Here is a 20,352-nt window from a genome sequence, read left to right on the forward strand (position 1 = left end):
TAGACCAGGCTGGCCTTGAACTCAGAAATCTGTCTGTCTCTGCCTCCTGAGTGCTGGGATTAAAGGCGTGCACCTGGCTAATAAATACTTTTTAAAAGGAGGCGGGGGTTAGAAATGTGGCCCAGTTATTAGAAGCACATGTTGCTCTCTCCTAGGACCCAAGGTTGATTTTCTGCACCCACGTGATGAGTCATAACTGTAACTCCTGTTCCAGGGGTGTCAGTGCCCTCTTCCGGCCTCTGAACCCCAGGCATACATGTGATGCCTAAATACATACAGGTAAAACATTCATACACATACACCAGGAATAAAGAATGAATCTCACCACTACAACATAAATGTGCTTACACATTTTAGTATTTTCTAGAATTTGGAGTTCTTCCAAGTGACAGATAAAACAAGGGGTTTCTTACCTGATGTCCACACATAAGACTTTGAGAGGCCATCATGATGGCTTTCATTCCTGAAGCACAAACCTTGTTTACAGTGGTGCATGGAGTGGAAATAGGTAAACCTAAAGCCAACATAAATCAGATTTTTGAAAAGCAGAAACAATTTTAAAAAACAACTATAAAATTAAAATAGAGCTCGTGACTATAATTTGCAAATGTCATTTCTATAAGATTTGTGCATTTAATACTTTAGCTGGCCTTGACACTTTCATGCGTATTAAGTATAAAAGCAAATGTGTGTTTTCATACCTGCGCCCAGTGTTGCTTGCCTGGTAGGGGCCTGTCCTTCACCCCCTTGGATGACATTGCCCATGTAGACTTCCTTCACTTCTTCTTTTGGGATCCCTTTTAAAACAGAAAAGAAGGACTGTCCTGGATTTATTCAACTCATTTTTTTCCTTTTTAAGATTTTATTTGCTTTTATTTTGTATGTGTGGGTATTTTGCCGATGTGTCTGTGTGCTATGTGCATGCAGTGCCTAGAGAGGCCAGAAGAGGGCATCCGCTCGCCGGGAACTGAAGTTCTAGACAGCTGTGAGCTGCCATGTGGAAACTGAACAACATCCTCTGAAGAGCAGCTAGTGCCCTGAACCACTGAGTAAGCTATCCAGCCCCAGTATTCAGTTGACATAATCAAGATTACCAAGCAAATTTCATGACATAGGACAGGAATAGTTTCTTTTTCCTGTTGGTTTCAGATTTCATTCCTGTGTATCTATGAGAAGGCATTTAGATATGTAAGAACCATGTAATTTCGAAGAGGAATATATTCAGTAAATGCAAAACAATTATGTGTCAGCCCATCATTTGTCCCCTCAATACCAAAACAGTTCAACCACTGACCTGCCTTTTCGATGGCCCCCTGAATTGCAACAGTGCCAAGTTTAGTGGCCGGCTGAGAGGCAAGGCTGCCCAGGAAGGACCCGATGGGCGTTCTTACAGCACTTACGATAACCACTTCCTGGCAAGACAGAAAAAGGCAAACACTAGCACAGGCGTGCTCAATTCTCTTCCATTTAATAAACACTCATGCCCAGACAACTTATGGATAGTTACTCAGCAGCTAGAAAACACCATGACACACCACAAGGTACAACAGAAAGACAGGACAAGACTGTAGCTCAGTGATAGAGTGCTTGTCCAATGAGCACAAGGCCCTGGGTTCACTCCACAAATCCACAGAGGCTGGGAGGGGACAGAGGAGAGCGGGTGTGGACACAACAGAGAGACTGAGGGAGGTGAAGAAAGAAACTAAGGCAAATTCTAAAGCAGACATAAAAAAATTCTTCCCAGCAATCTCTGGGATGTTTAACACCAGAAGCTTAAACTCAGGCAGTCTGCTTGGTCTGCCTTAAAAACTTAGGCAGCCAAGGTGACCCAGCAGTCAAGATTTGCTATGAACCTTGAACAACCTGAGCTTGATCCCAGGAAAAATGTCCACGTGTATATGTACACACTGAGAGTGCACACACACACACACACACACACACACAAGCCCCAAATTACTGTTTGTTTTGGGAGGGATTTTTTTTTTTTTTACACGTAACGCTGGCCACGTGGAACTTCCTATATAGACCTGACTAGCCATGAAATCAGAGATTGCCTAACTCCTGAGTGCTAGGGTTAAAGATTTATATCCAGCAATAATAAAGTTTTTTTTTTTCAAAGACACTGTTGCAGTCTTCAGACACACCAGAAGAAGGCATCAGATCCCATTACAGATGGTTGTGAGCCACCATGTAGTTGCTGGGAATGGAACTCAAGACCTCTGGAAGAGCAGTCAGTGCTCTTAACCGCTGGGCCATCTCTCCAGCCCAATAATAAAGTTTTTAAAACTTTTAAAAAATGGTAACCTTACAAAACAAAAAACAAAAAACTGCTTCAATAAATAACACTGAGGCTGAAGAACTAGCTCAACAGTTAAGACTGCATGTTGTATTAACCTGAGAACCAGGAATAAAATCCCAGCACCTCTAGCTAGCAGGGTGCCTCACAAACTCCTGTCTGTGACTCCACTGTGAGCTCTGACACCTTATTCTGGCCTCTACACATGAAGCACATGTAACACCCCCGAGATGTGTATGCATTCACACAGACACACACACACAGTATATGTATGTATAAGTGAATGTTATGGGGTGGCAGGGCTTGCCAGAAGAGAGCGTCAGATCCCTTGGAATTAGAGGTGCATGTGATTAAGAAAGACCTAGCTTGGTTAATAGGAACTAAGTACAAGTCCTCTAATACAGCTGCAAATGCTCTTAGCCATTAATCTTTTAAACTAAAAAATAAACATCACTAACCAAAAGCTCCTTTACTAAAGAGGGAAGTCCTGGGCTATTAATCCAGCTGTATGTGCTACATGAACAGCATCAATCAGAACCCAGCCAGAACCACAATTTCCTTAACTACAAAATGAAAAGTGCTAAGTCCTCGTCAATGCCAGGACACACTCTTGTGTTTGGTTCCTACAGTCTCCCACAAAGCATTAGATGCAGTAAAAGGATGGAAAGACTTGATGCCACTTTGGAAACCTATAAACAAAGGCAGAAATCAGTAACTAGGAAATGAAGTAAAGGCCTTTTGGATGAACCCCTAGGTAGTCAGGTCCTCTCTTGTCAAGTCTCTTGTGTCCACTGCACTGCATCACCTACAGTGCAATGTGGGCCCCTCATAATAAAGGAAAAACACCCCACAGTTTTGGAGGAAGACTGTTTCATAGTGTTTTATAGAGAATTATTCACAGAGTGAATGAACCAATTTTGTGATAATACAAGAACTTAGTATGTGAACTGTCAGCTTTCCCTAGCCACTGTATAATCCCATTAATCTTCAAATATATTCAAGACGTAACTGTATGCAGCTGTTTGAGGTGTTTGCTTCTGATAGGGTTGGTGATCCTCAAGCCATGAGCCACCTTGCCTAGCAACATGTGTGTCTCTACTGGCAGCACACCTTTAAATTCTTGAAGGTGCAATTTAAACTTTACTTACATTCAAAGTGGGTTTGGATGCATAACTTCGCTCCAGGCATCTTACTTCCTGTAAGGTAAATGTTTATGTTATAATATTTTAAAATTCATCCATTAATTTTATACTTAGCAATAATAGAATCAAAGTGACTTTCTTCATTTTTACACTTTTATTTCCAAGTTTTCCACAGTCTATATACACCGCTCTTATAAAGAAAATGGTTACAGCCAATATTTCCTTTCTTTTTGTGTGTGTTTTTTTGTTTTTTTCTTTTTTCAGACAGGGTTTCTCTGTGTAGTCCTGGCCATCCTAGAACTCACACTGTGGACCAGGCTGGCCTGGAACTGAGAGATCCATCTGCTTCTGCCCCTGAGTGCTGGGGTTAAAGGCGTGTGACACCACTGCCCAGCTTAAATATTACTTTTCTGGTAAGCTGTTCTTTGGAAACATACTGTAGGGTTGTGGGGTCCCATGTTCACTTGGTCACAGAGCACAGCTGGAGGCGGGACCCCACACTGTCGCCTTAGGGAAGCCCCAGGGCACTGCTCCCCTCAGGGTAGGGAAGCACAGTCTGAGGTGAGGGACAGCAGGAGCTGGTTAGGGGGTCCCCGGGCCTGTGAAGAGTCCAGGGCTGAGTGGTTCTCAGGCTCTTGGACGTCCAAGCACCACTGGAAGTCCCGGAAGAGCTGAGAATGGAGTGGGTCCCACCCCTAGGGCTGGATCTAGCCCAGGGCTGGGGCAGGCGGAGGGGAGCTCCTGCTGTTCTCGAAGGAGGGTCTTTGGCTTGATGACAGCTGTGGCTGGGAGTGCATAGAAGCCTTCTATGGGAGATTAATAGAGGCAAAGGCCATCTCTGTGGCTCCCCACTCAGAACCCCATGAAAAGAGGCAGTCCATGATTTTGAGGCATTTATTGCCATGGCGCAAAGCTGATGTGTAAAACCATAGCCCACTTCTTAGGGTGGACCTGAGATTAAATACCTTTTGCAGGGAGGAGTGTCTGGGAAGGAAAGCTTATTCGCTAAGCCCTCCAGGCCTTTAGGTACCTCATTAAAACAGAGATCTGTCTTGAGCCTACATGACCTGTGGTCACATCCTTTCCTACCTATGGGGGGCTTGGAGAGTGGCCCTTATGTGACTGATGGCCACAAATTCGTGGGAGCCTGCAGCTAGTGACAGGGGCCTAGTACCCAGGAACAGGCAACGCTCCTACTGTCCCTTAAGGGTCCCCAGGGCTTCTAGCCTTAGCACAACAAGGAACCAGGATACCTTTCACTGTCCTACAACATACATTTTAACTTTTGAAGAGCTGACATGTGTGCATGGATGTTTTGTCTGCATGAGTATCTGTGTACCACATTCATGCAGTAGGGGACAGAGGCATAAGACACTCTGCAACTGGAGATGTAAAGGATTGTGAGCTGCCAGGAATTGGATCAGTTCCTCTGCAAGAAAAGCCAGAAAAGCCAATGGGCCACCTTTCTTGCCCCTAAAACTTTTTAAGTAAATATAAAACAACAACAAAGATTCTTAATTATAAGTAAGTACTCTGAGATGTTGAAGCATCTTGGGGATATGTCCAGGAGTGGTATATTGGGTCTTGAGGTAGAACTATTCCCAGTATTCTGAGAAAACGCCAAATTGATTTTCAAGTGGTTGCACTAGTTTGCACTCCCACCAGCAATGGAGGAATGTTCCCCTTTCTCCACATCTTTGCCAGCACGTGCTCTCTTGAGTTTTCGATCTTAGCCATTCTGATGGGAGTAAGATGGAAACTCATGGTTGTTTTGATTTGCATTTCCCTGATGATTAAGGATGTTAAACGTTTCTTTAACTGCTACTCAGCCATTCGAGATTCCTCTGTTGAGAATTCTGTTTAGTTCTGTACCCCGTGTTTCAATTAGGCTATTTGAGTTGTTGGGATCTAGACCTCCCTGCTCATATATAGCAGATGTGCAGCTTAACCTTCATGTGGGTTCTGAGCAACTGAAACAGGGGCGATCCCAAATGCTGTTGCCTGTCCATGGGATATGGGATAGGTTCTTCTAGCTGGGCTGCCTTGTCTGGCCTCAGTGGGAGAGGAAGCACCTAGCCCTGAAGAGACTTGAAGTGCCAGGGTGGGAGGCATAACCAGGGGGACCCCATCCACTCAGAGGAGAAGGAGGGGGGGAGTGGGGAAAGGATTTGTTGGGGGGATGACCGGGAGGGGGGTAGTAAGCGGGATGTAAAGTGAATAAGTAAAACAAAATAAAATTACATTAAAAAACTAAATTCTTAGCCGGGCGTGGTGGCGCACGCCTTTAATCCCAGCACTCAGGAGGCAGAGGCAGGNGGATTTCTGAGTTCGAGGCCAGCCTGGTCTACAGAGTGAGTTCCAGGGCAGCCAAGGCTACACAGAGAAACCCTGTCTCAAAAAAAACAAACAAACAAACAAAAAAAACTAAATTCTTAATAAAATATAGTGCTTTTGTTTTGAGGGTTTTTGTTTGTTCATTTGTGTTGCTTTGTTTTGAGACAGAATTTCATGTGAACCAGGCTGGCTTCAAATTTACTATATGGTCATTTTCTGATGTTCCTGCCTTTCTACCTCTCAAATGTTGAGAGTACAGACTTGAACTACCACACTTGGTTTATTTGGAGATGGGTCAAACCCGGGGCACTTTATGCACACCAGACAGTCACTCTAGTGGCTGAAATATACCTCTAGCCTTGGGCTACTTTTTTGACAAAGTACCTTTGTAAAGCCCAGGCTGACCTCAAACCCATGAAGACCCAAAGCAGCCTTGAATGCACACTTCTCCTGCCTTAGCTTCCTGGGAAAAAAAAGTAATTTATCTAAGTTCTTAATTATGTGATATTAAGGTTTCACATAAAATACTGTTTAATTTTTTTAAGTAGGCAGAAGACCGTGATTAACAGGCCTTGCTGCTCTTTCAGAGAACACAGGCTGGGTTCTCTCTCTCTCTCTCTCTCTCTCTCTCTCTCTCTCTTACACACACACAAAATTTTTTTAAAGACTACTAGATGGAACATCTATTTTAAAAAACATTTTAAGTAAAGCTTGCTGTTACTCCCCAAGCCTTCCAATACAGGTATGGAACATGGCCTATATTGCCAGCTAATTCTTAATTAAGGCGGGGGCTGGAGTGTAGCTCAGCGGCACAGAAAAGGCTTGGCTAGTTGTGAGGGTCTGGCTGATCCTCTGCATCACACTCACAAAGAACAGAAGGAGAAGCACTTGAATTCTTTCCACACTATTTGTAGAAAGAAATGTCAACAGAGGGAGTTCTGAAAATGTAGAGCAGAGTTCAAACCCTAGCTGATCTGCAGCTAGACTGTGAGGTCAGCAAGCCTGGCGTTCAGACGGCAGCTGGCAGCAGTTAGAGCTCATAAAAAGAGCAATAAACAGCCCTGCAAATGTCTAGACTTTCAGGTGACCCAAGAATTTGGATTTTCACAGATTTAAACACTTTGTCCTAATTGAATGTAGATAACAAAAATTTCCACTTAAAACTCAGATTAAACAAAACATAAATTTGACACTGGAGTTACAAACGGAAACAGCCATGGTAACCAAACTGGTTTTCACAAAGTATGTGAATGACAGAAGAGTATGGCAGAGGCAACTCTGACATGACAGAAGGACTCCAACAATGGTTTTCCTGAATGAAAGTGTGAGAGAATGTGATGGGGAAATGCAGGCAATCAACTCTGCTATACAAACAACTCGGTCAACCAGGCGTGGTGGCACACGCCTTTAATCCCAGCACCCGGGAGGCAGAGGCAGGCGGATTTCTGAGTTCAAGGCCAGCCTGGTCTACAAACAGAGTTAGTTCCAGAACAGCCAGGGCTATACAGAGAAACCCTGTCTCGAAAAACCAAAAAAAAAAAAAAAAAAAAAAACAACTCGGTCGAGATCCAATTTTAAAATGATAACATCACAAAATATATCTTCCATTTTGAAGAGGTCTTCAGTCCTTGCTGTCACAGGAGAGATGACCAAAATGCATAAAATTATTCCATCCTTCTTTTGTTCAACCAAACCCAAAGGCATTGCAGGGACTGAGCTCCCGTACCATGGACTTACACTCCCGCGGCAATACAAGCTTGTAGAGAAGTGTGGAGATCACTTGGACATATTCCTTAGGGTTTTGTAAGGACTACAAGACCACCACCATAAGCAAGCTGCCCCCCCCCGGGGTTCAATGGAGAGTGGTCCCTTGGGTTGAGAGGTGGTCTTCAAACCCCAGGGCTCCCCTGAAAAGTGTGTTCCCATTCTGTCATCTGTCTGTTGAAATCTTATATTAACACAATACTTGATACGAGCTGCTATTAAATTAGCCTGTGTTTATTCCGACTGAAATGAAACAGCTACTTTTAAAAATATTGTTTTAGACAGGGTCTTACTATGTGTATGTAGCCCAGGCAAGACTTGAAATCAAGTTCCCCTGATACCAAACCCAACCCATATCTGCATTTCTTAAAAACTGTCATTAAGCTGGGCAGTGGTGGCACACGCCTTTAATCCCAGCACTTGGGAGGCAGAGGCAGGCAGATTTCTAAGTTCGAGACCAGCCTGGTCTACAGAGTGAGTTCCAGGACAGCCAGGGCTACATAGAGAAACTCTGTCTCAAAAAAAAAAAAAAAAAAAGACTGTCATTAAATTAAGAAGATACACATTGTTTTTACTCTCCTGAGCTTCAGACAGGGCACTCCACCTTGACCATAAACACATCTAAGGCCCAAGTGCATGTGTGTGCAATGGCCGTGCTCCTCAATCATGCCTTCTACATAGATAAAAGTCATGCTACTGTTTATACATAACCTGCTTCTCTATTCTCACACTGTCTGCAATATAACTCTGAATAAAAATTCAGACATGGTAAATATGCCAGTCCTTGCTACCAGTCACACTCCTTTCTCCGTAAGACAACTCCATCACCAGCTCTAACTAGAGTTGATGGCACCAAGAATAGACTAGACCTAACCTGGTTAGCACCCTGAGAGGCTGGGTCAGTTGACAATGGGTACTTCAGCTGAATCATGATGGAGCGGGGAGCCAGTCAGCACCACAGTCAGCCAACACTATGTAAAGGCAGAGGTTAGAGTCCAGAGAGAGAAACCACAAATTAGTAGAGAATGAAAGGTCTAGCACAAACATACTCAAGAAACAGGAAGTGGCCCACTGCCAGAGCCAGGAGAGTCCTTGATAGGTCATTTTCTACTCACCTAGCAAGAGCCTAGCAAGGCCAGCTGTGCCTATTTCCTGTCCATGAATGTCCAAGAATTTGTCTATTACATCTCTTCAAACATTTCCCTTTCTGAATGGATGGTGTAGCTTAGTGGCAGTGTATGTGCTTAGTATATGCAAGTCCCTGGGTCTAATCCTAGTACGACCCCAGAATAATTCCCATAGCTGCTGTAAAGCGGGCTGTGTCCCTTTGCTCAGTCTTGCAGTTGCCGGACTCATTGTCACAGAAGGGTCCTTGTGTGTTCACTGTGGCTCTCGTGCCATATACACCCTTTCCTATCTCCTTTCTCTCTTCCTTCTGGGTCTTTCCATAAGCATGTAAACACACTTCAACTCCTCTAGCCTAGAACATGTAACTGAACACACAGTCCACATGCAGTGAACTCTGACATCTCCCATGCCTGCGATGTCTCCTTGCTCTTGCTTCCTGTTATCTTTGCCACTTTACCACTGTTGGCTCTGGACAAGGTCAATACTGTCTGGAACAAAAGCAAATAAACAATTCAGAAACTGCATGGTAGTCTCTGAATTGATAACCAGACTACTATGGTTATCAATGCTGGGATAAGAAATTTATTGCCTGCACATAAAAGAAGCCGGGTTTAATAGGTGGCTGCCTGTATGCACAGGCAAAGCTTTTTTTTTTTTTATGAAACATACTCATATATAATAATAGGTGTGGATATTTTACTCAGGTATGTATGGCTCTAATCACCATCCTGGGTATGTAACAGGAAACAATGGTATACCTTTATGGAATCCAACAGGTATGCTGGTACTATCAGTATCTATACTTTATTTTTTTTTCGAGACAGGGTTTCTCTGTGTAGCCCTGGCTGTCCTGGAACTCACTTTGTAGACCAAGCTGGCCTCGAACTCAGAAATCCGCCTGCCTCTGCCTCCCAAGTGCTGGGATTAAAGGCATGCGCCACCACGCCCGGCTAGTATCTATACTTTTAAAAGATATATTTATCAATCGTCCATCCACCTATCCATCCCATCCTCCTGCCCACCAGCGATGGGCAAAATGAGTGGTGATGCTGTTCTTGTGTCAGTCAGGGCAGAGCAGATGGCAATCCTTTGTTCATCCTAGCTGGATGCCTGGCTTGGTGGCCAAAGCTGTCTTATGCCTAGGACTCATAAAAATCAAATCAAATCAAATCCAGGCAGCACAGACAGAGACCTGCAGACTACCATGCCACCCACAGACCTGCCCTCCAGCACATGGCCACAGACACCCGCTCATTTCCACACTACACAGCATGGGGCCTGCCAGCCTTGTGGGCATCCTGCAGTGGCAACCAACATAATGTACAAGCGTGTGGTAGTCAGATGGGAAGGGAAACAGGAGTGGAGCAGCTTGAGCATTACAAAGAGAGATGGGACAGCAAAGTTGAGTGTGGAGAGGAGTAGCCTGCTGTGAGTGGCCAGCCCCGCCAATTGGGGCCATGGTGAGGTCCCAGCCCAAGTTGCTTCTGAGAGACATGTCTGAGTCTGTGGCTAGGCCGGGTTGGTATCGATGTCCATGACTGATTATCACTAGAGAACATGGGCTGTCCTGGTTGCGACAGTTGCCAGGGACCCTGTGGATATCTATGGGCTGTGCATAACTGGCCCTGCCCTGCCCCTCACTAGATGCCGTACTCTGGAGAACCCACCCCATCTCTCACCAGCAGCGCACTCAGGAGAGTGGGCCGTGCACCTCGCCCTGGCTATACAGTGGAGCTGGCCCTGGTGTCTGGGTTGTGGTGAGCTGGACCCAAGGGCATGAGAGCAGGAGAGCTGACCCTGCCTCCTGCTGATGGTGGCACTGGGTGGCCTATCTAGAGCAGTGCTAGAGAGCTTGCCCTGGCGTGCAGATAAGGGGGAGTCAATGAGCTGACCAGCTCTGCTACCACCCAGGGCTCTGAGTTGGCCCACCTCAAAACATGTATCATTCGCTAAAGGTTGGGACATGTGAAAGGGCCAGTCCTGTCGATCCAAAGCTGAGGATCTCCATGATGCAGAGCAATGACAGACAGAAGCCAGACATCTCAAACCAGACCAATGATTCATTGCAATGAACATTTCCAAGTAAGGATGTGTAGGCAGAGGGACACACTGTGGGACACTGTGACACCCTACAGCTTCTATGATGAGATGTTTTCTATACTTTGGTGGTGTGTGTGTGTGTGTGTGTGTGTGTGTATGTGTCTGTGTGTGTGTCTGTGTGTGTGTCTGTGTGTGTGTTGGTGTGTGTGTGTGTGTGTGGTATTTTGGAGGGAAGTTTGCAAGGGTGAGGTGCAGATATGAGAGAACAGGGAGATGAGTGGGACTGGGGTACATGATGTGAAACTCACAAACAATCAATAAAAAGTTTAAAATATGTATATATTTGAGAAAACAGATGTTTAACTAAAATGTTTTCGCTCAACCTCTGCTACGCTGGATTCTCCTTTCCTCTGTGGGATATATGTACCTGTTTTTATTGAGTATTCAAAGCAAATTATGTAGGCTAACTTCACTGTGGTTTTTTGTTTTGTTTTATTTGTTTGTGACAGGATCTCACTTTGTTCCCCTGACTGTACTGAAACTCGACTATGTAGGCCAGGTGAGACTCAAACCTACAGTGTTTCTGCCTCCTGAGTGCTGAGATTAACGGTGTGTGTCATCATGTGCAACTTTTGTTTTTAATTAAAAACCTATTTTGTGTGTGCTTGAGAGAGAGAGAGAGAGAGAGAGAGAGAGAGAGAGACAGAGACAGAGACAGAGACAGAGACAGAGACAGAGAGAGAGACAGATATGCATTTAATCATGGCATATATTTAAGGCACTGGGAGTTACTTCTTACCTTCCTCTTGTTCCCGCCACTGTGGCAGGCAGTTTCCCTACCTCCATCTCCCATGCCATTATACACCATAATCCAGAGGTGGATTATCACATCCAGCTTTTAATGTGAGTTCAGGGATCTGAACCAAGGTTGTCAATTTCACCCACTGAGTTCAAATGACAAACCCTACAGGGTTTTCTTTAATTACTCTATTTAAAGTTGGGCTACCAAGCATGATGGCACACACCTGTAATTCCAGGAAAAATTAGGGAAGCAGAGGCAGGAAAATCCCGAGTTTAAGGATAGTCTGGACTCTATAGCAAGTTCTAGGATAGCCTGAGTTACAGTCAGACCAATTTCTAGATAATATATAGCAAATCTGACCTCGATTTTTTTAGTTCTTTCTTCTGTTGACACCATTGTAACTTTTCCATCTTAAGGTACGTACTGAACGGCATTGTCATCCGTCACCCCTCCCCCAAACGTAAAGCAATCGTCCTGAGATCAGGACTGTGCCTGTTTCTCACAGACAAACCCCAACATCAAAAACCTGAAGAATAAATGACAAGGTATTGTTTACTTATCTCAGTGAGGGTTGCTGGTGCTAAACATGTATGAGAACAAAGCCTGATGTTTACCAATGAGGCTGAAAAACATATTCCCAGTAACACTTTAAGAAAGCAGCAAACAAGAAGCTGTAGTCTATCTATCTTGCACGGTCAAAAAGCCTCTCTGAGATGGCCAGGGTCAGCCTCAGGGAGAAGCAGGCATCTGAGGGAACGGCCAGCCCACGGTGAGGAGAGAGGACAGGCAGGCTGAGAGCAGAGCTCGTAGGGGATGCTTGCTGAGGTCGAAATGCCACTCCTTGGGTGACTTAGGGTTTCTATTGCTACAATGAAACATCATGACCAAAATGTAAGTTGGAAAGGAAACGGTTTATTGGGCTTACACTTCCACATTGCTGTTCATCACCAAAGGAAGTCAGGACAGGAACTCACATAGGGTAGGAACTTGGAAGCAAGAGCTGATGCAGAGGCCATGGAGGGGTGCTGCTTACTGGCTTGCTCCCCAAGGCTTTCCCAGCCTGCTTTCTTATACAGGACCGCCAGCCCAAGGATGGCACCACCCATAAGGGACTGCGCCCTCCCTATCAATCAGTAATTGAGAAAATAATCTCATGAAGGCATTTCCTCACCCAAGGCTCCTTTCTCTTTAATGACTTCAGTTTGTGTCAAGTTGACACAAAACCAGCCAGTATGCTGGGTAAAAAAGTGACAAGCAGAAGTAGGCAAACCCATGACCTGAGGCTGTAGAAGTAGCTGCAGATATGAGAAGGGTTGGATTCTGCCCATGCAATCCCCAGCCACTTTCCTAAGAAAGCTCTAGCCACAGCATAAAGAGCTGAATGTAGCCGGCCAGTGTAGAAGGTTTGTGTGTTGGGGCAGGGGGGAGCAGGCAATGGTGAGTGTGGCTACTGTTAGGAGGTCCAGGAGGGCTAGACACAGAATCTGGAATACCTTCAAGGAGCGCCCACGGCTACTACTGGTCTCCTTTCACCAACAGGTATCTAAAGCCCTGCAGACCCAGCATCTGAAGTCACAAAGCCAGGGAAGGGGAGGGGCTATCAAGTCCTCTGTGGCCTCTGATCTCTACCTTACTAAAATAGAAACAGACCTCAGGAACCTGAGGCACGGCTCTGCCCAACACTGCATCTCTCACTGGGCAGTCATCAATTACTTCACTGGTCAAGTCTGTCTCCTTTGTAGGTATAGGTATAACCAGAGACACAGGAAAAAGAATCACAGGTCAATCCTGTATGTTAAAACAACTGTAAAACCCTGCCCAACATGCCAGGCATTCAGAGCATCTCAGTACATGGGATGTGGAGGCAAAGGATCAGGAATCCAAGGCCAGCACAGGCTACACAAGACTTGTGTTAAAAACACAGACAGCTGGGTGGTGGGGGTATATGCCTTTAGTCCCAGCACTCAGGAGGCAGAGGCAGGTCAATATCAAAGTTTGAGGCCAGCCTGGTCTATAGAACGAATTCCAGGTCAAGGCTACAAAGAGAAACCCAGTCTGAAAAAAAAACAAAAACAAAACAACAAGCAAACAAAAAAACAAAAAAACAGACAGATAACAGGATAAAGTCCCATAAAGGTTTGTTGACCACAGAGAGGCTCGTGTGTACTTGAAAGCAAAGGTCAAAGGTCAATGGGTGAAAGGTCAATTCCCATTCCACAATATGGCACAGATTATTAAAAATTCTTCTTTGAAAGATTTCTATGGCTATATAAATTACTGTTTAATTTAATTCAAGTGACAACCAATAATTCATTTCTAGAGTTCAAAAGGGTGAGCTGGGCTGGATAACTTGGACTCAGTCCCAAGCACCTGACTGGTAATTCCAGAACTCAAGATGAAGAGGCAAAAAGAGCGTGCATTCTGGAGACCATCTTAGAGTAGAATAATACCCAACATAAAGGGGAGACGGGTACATGGCACATGCTACATAAACTACAGGTGGTAAAAAAAAAAAAAAAGAGCCCAGAACACAGGCAACTAGACAGTATAAAAATAAATGCTGGGGGGCTGGTGAGATGGCTCAGTGGGTAAGAGCACCCGACTGTTCTTCCGAAGGTCCAGAGTTCAAATCCCAGCAACCACATGATTGCTCACAACCATCCATAACAAGATCTGATGCCCTCTTTTGGAGTGTCTGAAAACAACTACAGTGTACTTACATATAATAAATAAATAAATCTTTAAAAAAAATTAAAAAAAAAATAAAATAAATGCTGGGAAGAGACAGACTTAGGTCATTGGGACCCAGAGAAGAAGAATATAGAGAAGGCCCCAAATCCAGGACTAAGAGGGAAGGGGATTCATCATTAAATTACATTTGATGCTGTACAGAAATCCCTCCTCCAGACTCAAGTTCTATATCAATTTCTATATATCAATTTTATTCTGGTTGCCCTGTTTTGAGACAATCTTTCACTATACAGCCCAGGGTAGCCTCAAATCACAATCCTCCTGCCTCAGCTTCTTCAATGTGGGATTACATTTAGATGGACTCCACTACACCAGTTCGGACTCACTTTTCTCATGCAGAAGATAATTTGCACTTGGTTATAAAACCTTCAGTGTAGACTAAGACAGCTCTGCACACTTCTGTTTACACACCTCGAGTACCGGGCTTATCTAATTAATTCATCCAGGCACATTATTCAGAATCCCAGTTAACCTAATTTCACTGAAATCTCTCCAGCCATCCTAGCGAAACTTACTAACTGATCCAGAACTCCTCTGGGGTGGCTGCTCTTGCGATCCCAGATAATCCAGAGGCTGAGGTAGGGGAGTGAGGAGTTCAAAGTCAGATGGCCTAGAGAGCAAAACCGGTAGAAGGAGAGTAATAGTAATACTGGGGGGAGGGGGGAGCTGGGGTGAGGAGGGGGGAGAGGCGAGAGAAGGGAGGGGAGGAGAAGGAAGGATCAGAAGGAAAAAGGCACACGAGTCTTTTTTGGGGAACACTTATTTTACAGGTGAGGTTCTGCCCATCTCCCTCTCTGGCTTTCCTATGACTGCAGTCACCCAGTACTTACTATTGTGTTTTATCTTTCTGAGTCTGGGTATCTCCAAATTGCCCGCGTGGGTTGAAACCCTTCATCTCAAGCTCCTCTTGCCCCAGCCTGAGGAGCTGCTGGCACCGGAGACAGCAGCAACTCAAGTAAGATTCATTTTATAGTTTGTTTGCCCTCAGCTTCCAGCTCCAGGCCTCGTGCCCTGAATTATTCGTTCACAATCTCTTGCATAGAGCAATGCTCTCTTTCAGCTCCTATTGCCAGAACTACCTGATTCACTGAAGCCTGCTTATCTCAGAAACAAAAACCCATGTAAACCTAACTCCAGACTCTTAAAGACTGACCGACACGGTCTACAATGTCACCTTTGGAAAGTGCAAAGTGTTCACCAAACACAACAATCAGAAGCGAAGCACTCACTTCAAATAAAATTTATTTCTTGTACTGTCTCAGAAGCCATCTTGTTAGTTTTAAGGCAATCTTCTGATTGCCATATAGGACCTGAGTCCTGATTAAGACAATTAATTAAACCAATGATTAGTCAGGTGGTGGTTCATGCCTTTAATCCCAGCACTCTGGAGGCAGAGGAGGGCCAATGAGTTCGAAGCCAGCCTGGGGGGCGGGGGAGAGAAAGAGAGAGAGGGAGAGAGAGAGAGAGAGAGAGAGAGAGAGAGAGAGAGAGAGAGAGAGAGAGAGAGAGAGAGAGAAATAGCGCGTTCCAGGGCAACCAGGGTTCTACAGAAAAACCAGTATCAAAAATACAAACCGAAACCCAAACCAATCAATCAAACAAACAAACAAAAACAAGGAAAAGGAAATCACAAGGTCACAAGTCTGCTTTAAACGTCTTATAAACTCCTGGGCCTGCTCAGGATACTCAGCTCTCTGCAGCATGGGATTGAGCCTGGTCAGGCCCAAGCTTTGCTACACAGCCGGTGCTGAGCGTGACAACAGCACAGACAGACAGGTGGACACACGAAGGCGCGGGCACTCGATCCCCGAGGCGCTTGTGCTGAGCGCTGTGGCCGGCGAGGACGGACCTCTCGGGCGGGCGGTGGGCTCCCCGATCCCGGCCCACCCCCGGAATCGACCCTGCTCACCTGCAGCAGCCCGCGAAGCAGAGGCCTGCGGGCGCCGCGCAGAGCCGCCAGGGCAGCCATGGAGACGTGAAAGGTTGTCAAGGGCAGAGAGACGGAACCGCGGCCTCCACTTCCCACCTCAGACCCTGCGACGTCGTGGCGGGCACCGCCCCGACCCTCTCCTCCAATAGCAACTCAAGATCGCTGCGCGCGGCGGCGATTGGCCCGTAGCCAGGGGGCGGGGCCTGTCGCTTGGCCAGAGGATCGAGCTGAGGCTCTCTTGGACAAAAATGGACTAATGACCACGTGGCTTGACACCTACCTGGTGCAGCCTAAACCGCTTTTAACCTCTTGATGCCAATTGTTTCCGCCCCCTGATGCCTGTTGTTTCCGTGCAGTCCAAGACTTTCTATTCACTTTGCTGCGCCTGACCGGGTGACTGAATTACCCAGACAAAGGATGTTGGTAAATGTTTACAGCAATTCCCATTATATTCATTTATATACAAATAAACCAATTACTTACGTTAAGATAATTTTGAAGTTGTAGGATCCTAAGTAAAATACATATTACTATCTAAACTTCACTGAGTAATAAGATTACACCAACTTTCAGAGAAACTCCCTGTAGAATGGGTGTGGTGGCATACACTCAGCAAAGAGGCAGGTGGATCTCTATGTGTTCGAGGCCAGCCTGGTCCACATAGCGAGTCCAACAGCTAAAACTACAAACGGAGACCCTGTCTCCGAAAGATTAAAATGAAACAAAAACCCTCTATGCATTAACTGATATTAAAAGATAATTCTCATATTTGTGGAACCCATTGCTAACCCATTAATTGGAGGATTGTTTTGTTTGGGTTTTGTTTGGTTAGGTTTTAGATAGGGTCCCACTGTGTAGCTCTGTCTATCCTGGAATTCACTATGTAGACCAGGATGGTCTTGAACTCACAGAGATCTGTCTTTGCCTCCCCAGTGCTGGTAAAAAAGCACTATGCCAGCCCATTTACTGACTTTTAAAATTCAGTTGGGGATAGCAGATCTTTCTGCTTGTAACATTAATTTTCCTTGATGTAAAACAAAAGGCACAACATACATATTGAACAATTTACTTCAATTCGACTTGTTTCATGTTATTGTGTGCATTCCTGTGTAGGCCAAGGGTAAACGTCAGATAACTCCCTTTGAGGCTCTCTGCCGCTTTTGGTTTGGTGGGGTTTTTGTTTTGTTTTGTTTTGTGAGACAGGGTCTATATCTCCTTGCACTAGAATGGCTGGCTAATAGGCCACCATCTCTGCTCCTTCTCTTTCAACCCCATCTACCCATCCATAGCACTGGGACTACAATCAAGGACCACCATGCCTAGCTTTTTATATGGGTGATGATCTAAACGCTTTCTTGTGATGCAAACAATTTGCACACTGAGTCATCTTCCCAGACCTTTTTGGGGTAAAGTGTGTGTCTGTGTATCTGCACCTTTGTGTATATGCACCAAGTGCATACAGGTGCCTGAAGAGGGCAGTAGAGGGCGTCAAAACTCCTGAAACTGAAGCCATAGGTAGTTGGGAACTGTTTGCTGTGTTCTGAGAACTGAACCCAGGACCTTTCTAAGAGCTGATAGTATTTTTAACTGCTGAGCCATAAGCCCCGCTTGTTTTGTTTTGTTTTGTTTTTAAAGTTAAGAGTCTCATGTAGCCTAGGATGCATTCAATCCCAATAGGTAGTCAAAGATGACCTTGAATTTATACTCCTCCAAAATCCACCTTTAGATTGCTGGCAATAGAGGTGGGTATTGATCCCAGGTCTTCATATAATGTAGGCAAGCACTATACTGAGCTATGTCTTCACTATGAAGCCCACGTCTCCTTGCATGGTGGGGTGTGCCTTCCTGTCTTCACTATGAAGCCCACTGTCCCCTTGCATGGTGGGGTGTGCCTTCCTGTCTTCACTATGAAGCCCNTTCCTGTCTTCACTGTGAAGCCCACTGTCCCCTTGCATGGTGGGGTGTGCCTTCCTGTCTTCACTATGAAGCCCACTGTCTCCTTGCATGGTGGGGTGTGCCTTTCGCATTAAGATACTCACTGTATCAAAATGCCTTGGGTGATTGCCAAAGCTTTGGGATGGGCTTGTATAAGAAGCCTACACATCTTCAGCATGGTTTTTGTTTTGTTGCTGTAGTTTTGGCTTTTCTGTTTGTTTTAGAGTGTAATCGTCTAAGGGATGAATGTCCTACAGCATGAATGTGGAGATCAGAAGAACACTTGCTGGAGCAGGCACTCTCTCTTCATAACATAGGGCCCTGGGATCAAACTCAGGTTACAGGATGGGTAGCAAGGTCCTTCACCCACTGAGCCATCTGTGCTGGGCATGGTAAACACCTTTAATCACAGCATTTGGGAGGCAAAGGCAGGTTGATCTGAGTTCAAGGACAGCCTGGTCTACAACGCCAGTTCCAGAACAGCCATGGCTTCTCAGACACAAAGATCATCTTACTTACTACTTCAATCTCATTGTTATGTTTGTCCTTTTGATTTAGTTTTAGCAGGTCATAGTTGCCTATAAATTTATTTTTCTAGATTTTCTAATATAAGGTTTAAAAGTGTTCAAGACACTAGTGTTTATTGTAATATTTCTTTTCTGCTCTAATTTTATTAATTTGTATTTTTTTTATCTTTTGGATAATTCAGCTGGAGGCTGTCATTCTTATTTTTTTTTCCAAAAAGCTATCGTATTGGTTCTTTGTTTCCACTCATTAGATTTTTTTTTTTTTTTTCTGAAACAAGGTTTTGTCTCAAGGCCCTAAATAGCCTGGAACTCACTGTAGACCAGACTAGTCTTGACCTTGCAGTATTATTAATTTATTTATTTATTTATTTATTTTGGTTTTTGGAGACAGGGTTTCTCTGAGTAGCCCTGGTTGTCCTGGAAATCACTTTGTAGACCAGGCTGGCCCCGAACTCAGAAATCCGCCTGCCTCTGCCTCCCAAGCGCTGGGATTAAAGGCATGCGCCACCACCACCCGGCACCTTGCAGTATTATTATTAGTGCCTCGGGCTCCCCCATACTGGGAGTCTAAGCATGCAACACTTGTTGAGCTTCTCCATTTAATTTCTGCCCTGATTTTTGTGATTCTGATGCTATTTTTCTAAGACCTTGAAGCTCACCATTATTTGAGAGCTCTGTGATTTAAAAAAAAAAAAAAAGAAGAAGAAATTATGTATGAGCAAGTTAAGTATGCATGGTTTTGCCTGCATGCATATCTATCATCCAAATGTATGCCTGGTGGCCAGAGTAGAAGAAAAGGGACCCTTGAAACTAGAGTTACGTATAGTTGTGAGCTGAGACTTAAACCTATGAAAAGGCAGCAAATGCTCTTAACTGCTCCGTCACAAGCCCCTCAAAATTTTGTGAAAACAAACAAACAAACCTTAAGCCAGGTGTTGTAGCACACAAATTTTATCCCAGCACTCAGGAGGCAGAGGCAGGTGAACCTCTTGAGTTCACAGCTGGCCTTTGTGCACATAGTGAGTTCTAGAACAGCCAGGACTATGTAGAAATCTATGTCTCACATAAACAAACAGATTAACATCTTAGTCTAGCACCCTAGATATTTCCAGGATTCTGTTTGGTGAGAGGTGTTATCTTTATAGTCTTTAGAAGTGACTTTATGTACAAATAGACAGGTCTTCTACCCATAAATTCCAAAACCAACTAAGTTTATGTTTAGTCTTCGTAACACGCGTGCTGCAGAGCATTTGTGGAGTCAGAGGATAAGTGTGTAGGGTGGATTTTCTTTCCCACTTTTACATAGGATGTGAGGACTGAATACCGGTCACCAAGCTTCACAACAAATGCCTTTACCCACTGAGCCATTCTGCCAGCCCTCTAACTTTGTTCTTGTCATCTTGTAGTCTAAGCTGGTTTCCAACTCCTTATATAGCTAAGGAGGACTCTGAGCTCATGATTCTCCTGCTTCCACTTCCCAAGTGCTAGGATATTACAAGTGTTACGACACCCTATACTTTTGTTTTAAACTACTGTCAGTGAGGGCTATTTATTCCATGCAAATTCTTTCATAATAGAAACGTCTATCCCAGTTACACCCAGCTGTTTTAATGTTGCCTGCTCTAGACTCCATTCTTGTCGTATGATTCTGGGCTCTTGACAATTTAGCTCACTGTAAAGCCTACTGTTTACTTGGGCGGTGG

General features: G+C 44.7%; 1 protein-coding gene across 1 annotated transcript in view; it reads right to left on the reverse strand.

Moving 5' to 3' along the window:
* Acat1 (acetyl-CoA acetyltransferase 1) overlaps positions 1–16,306 on the reverse strand; it is a 29,475-nt gene extending 13,169 nt beyond the window's left edge. Inside the window, exons 1-5 of the mRNA XM_021206776.2 lie at positions 16,167–16,306; positions 3,445–3,492; positions 1,295–1,412; positions 702–797; positions 414–514 (exon numbers count right to left, since the gene is read on the reverse strand). Of these exons, the coding sequence (XP_021062435.1) occupies positions 414–514; positions 702–797; positions 1,295–1,412; positions 3,445–3,492; positions 16,167–16,226 (423 nt within the window). The 5' untranslated portion in view covers positions 16,227–16,306. The remainder of the gene's footprint in view (positions 1–413; positions 515–701; positions 798–1,294; positions 1,413–3,444; positions 3,493–16,166) is intronic.
* Between the last annotated feature and the right edge of the window lie 4,046 nt (positions 16,307–20,352).

This window comes from Mus pahari, chromosome 10 (genome assembly GCF_900095145.1).
Source record: "Mus pahari chromosome 10, PAHARI_EIJ_v1.1, whole genome shotgun sequence".
NCBI lineage: Eukaryota > Metazoa > Chordata > Mammalia > Rodentia > Muridae > Mus > Mus pahari.